Source organism: Myiozetetes cayanensis, unplaced genomic scaffold, assembly GCF_022539395.1.
Source record: "Myiozetetes cayanensis isolate MyiCay16 unplaced genomic scaffold, myiCay2020 scf1, whole genome shotgun sequence".
NCBI classification, from domain to species: Eukaryota; Metazoa; Chordata; class Aves; order Passeriformes; family Tyrannidae; genus Myiozetetes; species Myiozetetes cayanensis.
In genome coordinates, this window is record NW_026086604.1 from 125,728,810 (window position 1) to 125,736,272 (window position 7,463).

General features: G+C 45.9%; 1 protein-coding gene across 6 annotated transcripts; it reads right to left on the minus strand.

The window, feature by feature from the left end:
* Positions 1-497: 497 nt before the first annotated feature.
* TAC1 (tachykinin precursor 1) lies at positions 498-6,931 on the minus strand. Of its 6 annotated transcripts, none has more exons than XM_050327547.1 (6): positions 6,806-6,931; positions 5,950-6,087; positions 5,740-5,836; positions 5,082-5,105; positions 3,371-3,424; positions 498-1,129 (listed from the first exon to the last, which is right to left on the minus strand). In XM_050327547.1, exons 2-6 carry the CDS (start codon positions 6,070-6,072, stop codon positions 1,080-1,082), a joined length of 348 nt encoding a protein of 115 aa, XP_050183504.1. In that variant the 5' UTR covers positions 6,073-6,087; positions 6,806-6,931; the 3' UTR covers positions 498-1,079. The 6 variants fall into 6 exon arrangements, with proteins under 6 accessions (XP_050183504.1, XP_050183544.1, XP_050183510.1 ...); XM_050327587.1 differs by having other exon boundaries at positions 6,768-6,827; XM_050327553.1 differs by lacking the exon at positions 6,806-6,931 and adding an exon at positions 6,533-6,744.
* Between the last annotated feature and the right edge of the window lie 532 nt (positions 6,932-7,463).

Sequence of the window (7,463 nt, forward strand, 5' to 3'; positions counted from 1 at the left end):
ACAGTCCTGGATATATAGTAACCAGAGAGTTTAATTATAAAGATAATTACATTCACTTTTTCTTTCTCTTATATTGCATGGATTCAAGCCAACAGGTGCTTTCATTGTGAATCTGAAGGCTAGAATTTCTTAAAAGCTTAGCTTTAAATAATAAACCTACAATACTGGATGAATTCCATAGCAAATTATTCCACTTGGAGCTGGGGGGGGGGGATGGGGTACACCACACCCTTTTCATTCAGACAACATGTTTCTTGATTTCCATCAGGTTTAGGATGGATGGCACTTTGTGTGACCTGGAGCAATCTCAGGAATTCCTGTCTCCAGTAGCATATCCTCCAAACATTCACCAAACACACATGAGGAAGCTCACAGCCTCCCTGCAAAAAGAAATCATTAATTTGATATTTCTTTCCAGTCTTAGATCACTCTTGCTTGGATCTAAATCTCATTCCAGACCAACGTGGGAAATAACTCTATTACTATCACCAAAGGAATTATGTTGCAAAAGCCCCAGAATAGTTTTTATTTAAAATGTTGCTGTCATAAAATTCCAGACTATGAAATGAAGACCTTGTATTCCCATTCAAACATTACCCACCCCCCTTTTTAAAATATATAGATACGTAGTCACAGAACATAAAACATGCTGTAATGATACAAATATATTTTTTGATACAGAAATTACAGTACATTATAAACCATGAAAACAAATTGAGGCACTAGACTGAACATGAGCTCTGTTCTGCACTGGCTGTGAAGCTGATAGACTCGCTTTCAATGAACAAAAGAATATTTGCTTGGTTTAGTAAACATAACTTTATGGGTCATATCAAATGATGTGCTTTGTTGTGAGACACCACCAGGGTTGCTGGTCCTTTCAGAACCACAACACCCCTACACAACATGTATCACTGCCACAATATGAAAAATAATAATTTTATTGAACGTACAACTCAAAAAACCCCAAACCCCATCAGTTGTTAAATAAATAATTATTCCATACAGTGATTAGTTTATATTACACTGCATTGGCCATCAGAACAAATGAAGTTTAATAAATAATGCACGGGAATGTCTCATTTACGCCTCCGTTCATAATTCTGTGCTATGCTCCCTTCAGAGGACCCTGCAAAAAATGAAACAGAATGAAGCACACCTTGCATAAACACCTGCAAGCACAAGAAATGTCAGAGATCTGCAGCCAGTTGGGTCACTGCTGGACCCCAGTGGCATGTTTGAAACAGAGACAAGGCCTCCCTGCCCAACCCTGAGCTGCTTTGATTTGGTTTTACCTCTCAGACTACACTGTCCTCCCACAGGCTGAAGGTCTGAGCAGTGTTCTCTACCTCTTGTCTGTTGAGCTGCTTGAAGCACCTGTCGCACCCCTGACAGCACCATTAATTCAGAGCCCATTTACCTCCCAGTAATCCATCTAATTTATGGGATCTGAGCATTCAGGTCAATTTGTGGGTAGAGGCTTTCTGCACAGACAAGTCCACCTTCGTTCCTGCACAGTCAGCTCTTTGTCACATTTAAACCCTCCCTGTCCCCAAGCTTTGCACACAGGGTTAACTTTTACTAAAGACTGTGGCAAAAGTCAAGCTCCTCAGACTGACTCAGACCTCCTGTGGACTAGCTGCAGCCTAAAATAGTCTTCAGTAACATATTTTGTGTTTAGTAGTGGTAGATCTCTCCTTCTTGCTCTTTTAAAATGAGAGTGAACCCCGGAGAGCCCTTCTTGGCCAGGTCTGTCCCCAAAACAGGGAGTGAGACATCAGCATCCAGGCACCCTGCTTTGTCACATGAGGCTTTAAATCAGCATCACACTCACACTCAGCAGGACGGGGTGAACTCCTGCACATTGCCAGAGTTCTCAGGGGCTTTCTGCAGAAGAAAACCATAGCACCAGGTAAAGGTCCTGCCCAGTTAAATATCTTCCAGTAGGGAGAAGTAAAGATACTCCTAACATTTACTACTCTGATCTTGCTTTGATTACACAGTCCTTAGGACCTATCTGCTCCTCCTGAGGAGCAGAAGCAACTTTTTACCCTTTCCCTCCCAAGGAATCAGGCAGAAAAGCAGTGAATTCTAGTTTTGCCTGTCAGGCAAGTATTACATAGCCCAACAAGGTAAAACTTCATTATTCCCCTTTGTTAAAAATACCACATAACAGTAGCCTGACTACTAGCAATTTGAAATTAGGGCAACAAAATCTTTGCATTTTTTAAAACATTTTCTGTACTTCACAGTCTCATATGAATGTAAATGTAATCCCAATGGAAACCAAACCCACTTTATTACTTCCAGGCTATTTACTTTTGTGATAGCAGATATATTTACAGGTATTATGCATTTAACAGCTATTGCCACCACAGATAAAATTGTATGAAATTATTCATGATACATAGCAATTTGTAAAATGATGCAGAGAGCAATATTACTAGTCTTAAATGTGGTTTAATTGAAAATAAAAGTTACTGACAACCATAATTGCAGAATATAGATCACAGCATGTATCCACATAATATAAAGGTGTCAGCTAGTAATTTAACTTTTATCATCCATTTAACAAAACAGTGGGAACTATTTCAGAGATGTGAAATACATATTAGGGTTTTTATTTTTTTTACTTCCCATTCTGGAGAATCAACTGATACTTTGGTTCACACAGAGGAATTTCCTCAGTACAGCTCTATAGCACAGGGAAGGTAGAGCTACAGGCAATCTGCAGATACCCACAGGGGTTCTGCACATTAGGGGAGAGGAGAATCGTGCCCCATATGGATGTTATGGGAAAATAACACAAATTCACAGTATCCGTTCAAAGCTTAAAATGCTTTGGGTAAAGTGAAAAGCTGGAAGAGGCTGGGAGTGTTTAACTGCCTGATCTGCAGATTGAGGTGCTGTTCTTCCACCTTCTGCTCTAGGTTTTAGGAATAATGATCTCCAGAGACGATGAGGACATTCCATTACCTGATGAGATCTGGATTTGGACCACAAGTTTAAATGAACTTTACATTTTCAGCCTCTGAATTTTTCTTGACATGTCAGTAAAATTTAGATTTTTTTTCTTGTCTTAGTACTTTGGGGACCAGCAGAACGTGCAAGGAGAGGGTAGTAACGAAAGTGTCCTAGGGACTTCTACTTGAGCTTACTGGCAGCTCAAACTAGCCTGATTATCTCAAGCATTGGAGTGAAGCAAACTCTGAAATATCTTGGGTAACAAAGAAAATCCTGGGTCTTTTTCAGAGAACTCTGAGTCTACACTACATAAAGATTGCTTCTTCCATCCGCTGGGAGAGAACGAAGAGGCAACGGAACGAAGAGGCTGTATATCACCAAGTATCAGATTTAGTCATATACATACCAGAATTTAAAGATCTTTTGCCCATAAGTCCAACAAAGGAGTCTGTTTTATGCCCTGAAAAAATATATTTAGGGGTGTTTTAATACATTTTAACTAAGCAGGCTTCTGAGATAACGTGTTCTCGCGAGGCAGGAAGACAGGCTCCAAAACTCTTTATCTCACAGACCAGTTCTTCACATCCATATCTCAGACAACAGAGAATGAACGTCGGCCTGACTAATCAGACTTACCAGGTTAGACCAAGGCACGGGCCAGTTAGTGGACACCTTCTCATTAGTTTAGATAGACTTTTTGTTTTGCGGGATTGTTTTTTTAAGTATAACGGAAAAACAAATTGCCACTAAAGGATTCTTATTTCTCTCCCAGTACAATTCCTACTGATTTGAGAAAATGCACAAGAAGGCAGTGTCTTGGTATAGCCTGCATTTGTGTGAGGCATCTCTTCTACCTGTTGTTGTTTTATTTCTGTAACGTGGAAGAAAAATTTCCCTCACAGGTCAGGCAGAGCCCTTACTGGAGATGAAGCCAATGGGACTCTGTGTCTGGACACGTCTGAGCTAGACAGTCCGACTTTGTATTTGGAATATTTATGAGTTCAGGTATTAGCCTCCTGTCCCATTAGTGCTTCTCAAGGCATTGGATGTGCAGAGGATAAATTACTCCAAGTTTTGGCCTATAGCATATATCAAGATATAGTAGCTATAGTTTCAGATAAAGGAGAATGGCTCATTTTCATTCCTTATCTAAACTGACTTTTGAGGCAAACTTAGAAATTTCTCTTTGAAAAGAATTTTGCTTGGCTAATTCATCCACAAAACAAGATCCTCAGACCTCACATGTATTAATTCAAGCTGAAGCAGTTTCAGAAAGCTATAATCTTTTTACTTTTGTCAGCAGGTTATTTGGCATGAGCTTTGTATCAAACTCCTTATTGGTCTTCAGAGACATAACCTTAGTGAAAGCATCTTGTGGATAACAGAACACTGGGACAGTTGTTGACCTCTGTGGACAGAGGAGGTGTCATGGAATACAAGATCATTTTTACTTACTAAAAGTCTTGTAGCTTCTGTTTAAACATCTTCAGATAAATTCAGAGGATAAAACTGTCACTGTGCAGAACAAAATAACACCACAGTGCTGATACCATCTCCTGCTTGGTGTTACACAGAAGCAGAGCAAGGCACACTATTAATAGGGCAAGATAGGCTTGTTCATATGGTGGCACATCATCAATCAGCCCCTACTGTGAGCAGGGGTCTGATTCCCAGCCAGACAATGCTGAGAGCACAGATACAGTATCTTGCATGTGAAGACTTGGGCTCTCTGTGAAAGCATTCTTGGGGATTTGGAAATTCAATACTCTAATTTTCCAGATTTTGTCATCTTAATTGCTCCTCTCTGAGTCTGGCAGTAAGCCTGCCTTGACTATAAGAAAGGCTTACAGAATCTCCCCCTAGGGAAATAAGTGAGAGCTGCAACATCCGCACATTAATACGGATTGAAATTTCAAAGCTTGCAGCAGCTCAGATGAGATACAGGCTCACAGCGGCACTGGGGCGGAGGTTTCAATCCTTTAACACAACATTTCTTCACCAGCAGTGCTGCCAGTCCTTGGCAGAAACCAGTCACCTCCTAAATAATCCCGTCAAATACACTATTCCCTATTTAATATCTTCTAATAATTACTTATTTGCATTTTTTAAAAACTTACTTTTGTGAGAGATCTGGCCATATCCTGATTGGAAGACAAAAGGAAAGAGAAAAAATGGAAAAAGCGCTGTTGAAAAAGGATTGGCATGTACATATGATACTACTGAAATGTTTTGAAAAATCAAATACAAAAACTACCCTACACATATTCCTCTTAAGGGAAATTAAAATGATGGTTTACAATTGCATTTCTCTTCAAAGAGACTACAAAAACTTGTTTTAGCTAAGCCCACATAATTTAGATAAGTTTAGCTCCAATTTCTTAGATCAGTTCTTGGATCAGTAAACATGTAGAAAACACGGTAATAATTGTACATACAACAAATTTCCCCACATGGGCAATTCAGTAGCATGCGTGAATTATCCCATGAATTGTCATGACATTCCTCACCAGGATTTGCTTGCTGTAATTTGTGTGCACTTGGCACTTTAATGAGATAGCCCTCTCTTTTCCAACTGGTGAGTTTATCTGATATAAAAATTGAAATAAACAATCAAACAAACATTAAAAAAACCCCACCAACCCCTCCGCATGGCAGCTTTTGAAAAAGGCGTAACACACTAAACCCGAGCGATAATCGCTGTGGAGTTTGGGGAGGCAGCAGGAGAAGGGGCGAGTGGAGAGGCGTGAGCAGCAGCCAGCCCCCCACCCCGCTCACCGGCATCCCGCTTGCCCATGAGGCCGAAGAACTGCTGGGGCCGGGGTCTCCGGGCCATCCTCTGCAGGAAGTGCTCCAGGGGCAGCGGCAGCTCCTCCTGCGGGGCGACAGCGGGCGGCGCTCAGCGCGAACCCCCCACCCCATTTTGCCCAGGCAGTGCCCGGCACCGAGCCCCTCGCTTCCGCACCCCGCGGGGCCGCCAGGGCTCACCTTCGCCTGGTCACTGTCGGACCAGTCGGACCAGTAGCTGAGGTCGTCGCTGGCTCCCATCTCCTCGGCCAGCGCCTGCGCCGAGGCCAGGAGGAGCACGGCGAAAGCCAGCGGGAGCCTCATCGCCGCCTCGACGTCCTGCGGGGGCAGAGGTTGGAGCACCGGCACCCCGAGCCTCGGCGGGGCGAGCACGCACAGCCCTGCACACACACTCACAGCTGCCTCCGGGGCACACCTGGGGACACGCTACCTCGCACTTACAGACTCCACAGGTGCCGAGTTACACCACCCTCCCTTCCCTGCCACTGCTACAGACACCTCTGGACACACGCACGCCCCACACATAATAGACTGGCACGCAGGTCGGTGTGCACACCAGCGCACAGACACACACACGCACAGCCAGAGGTACCCCTCCACACACGGACATACAGGGTTATACATAAACACACCCTCACACGTCGATGTACATCCAGGTATTCACACCTTGCCACATATACTCACCCAGCCACGTACATCCCCCTCATACACACATCCAGGTACACACGCATCCACTTAAAAACTCACAGAAATAGCTACACACCTTAGATGCTCACACCTACGTAGGGCTGCAGCTCTCTACACGCACACACACGGCTGTCCAGAGGTACACCCTCATTCCTTCGCGCATCAGGACAGGCACTAAAACACGCTGGCACATTCAGAGACACACAAGCAGGTATAGGCACCCAACCCGTAGAAGTACACACATGCAGACTCCCCTGCACACACAAAGAAGTACCCACGCACACTCCTCACAACCACACGGACAAGCGCACCCTCTCAGGCACGGAGGGACTCCCGGAGGCGCACGCACCGTCAGCAGTGTGGAGGACGGGAGCTGCTCTCCGAGCACATTGGCCGGCCGCAGGAGCGCTCCCCACTTTATATACCTGGAGACGGGGAGGGCCGAGGCAAGCTCATTTGCCTAAATGCAATTACCCCCGGTTTTATGGTCCCAGCCCCGTGACAGCCCCCGCCCCGGCGAACAGCTCCCGCCCCCCTCTCCCACTCCGCGGCGCCTCCCGGATCTGCCCGGTGCCGGGGGTTGTGCGGCGGCCGGGCGGCTTCTCCCCGACATTTCCCCACCACACCCCCTCCCGCTGCAACTCCGCGCTCCCGGGGCCGCCCCGCACCGCCTGGGCGAGGGCGCGTCCCGGCGGCGGCTGGGGATGCGGGTGTGGACGCGGGATGAGGCTCTGGACGTGGATGCGAGATGCGGGCGCGGACCTAAGGCTGTGAATGCCGGTTTTCACTTCTGCCTCCCCTCCCCTTTCCCCTACGGCAGAGAGAGCTGGTCTCCACTGCGAGTGGCACCGCCGGGAGGGAGAGCGGGGCAGGGGCTGGGGGCGAGCGGGATGCGGGGAGCAGGTTGCCTCCCGTACCCGGGCAAGTTTTTCCCCCAGCTCTGCCCTCCCCATACCACTGCTCAAGCAGCCCCGGCCCGCTGGGACCAGAAACGAGGAATGCACGAA

What these genes read in the sequence shown, in the direction of transcription:
- TAC1 (XM_050327547.1), bottom strand. Translation starts at nt 6,072, where the DNA reads ATGAGGCTCCCGCTGGCTTTCGCCGTGCTCCTCCTGGCCTCGGCGCAG. An exon ending in CCGACAGTGACCAGGCGAAG is followed by an intron (nt 5,837 to 5,949) that starts GTGAGCCCTGGC and finishes GTCGCCCCGCAG; the next exon opens with GAGGAGCTGCCGCTGCCCCT. An exon ending in CAAAAGATCTTTAAATTCTG is followed by an intron (nt 1,130 to 3,370) that starts GTATGTATATGA and finishes CATTTTTTGCAG; the next exon opens with GGTCCTCTGAAGGGAGCATA.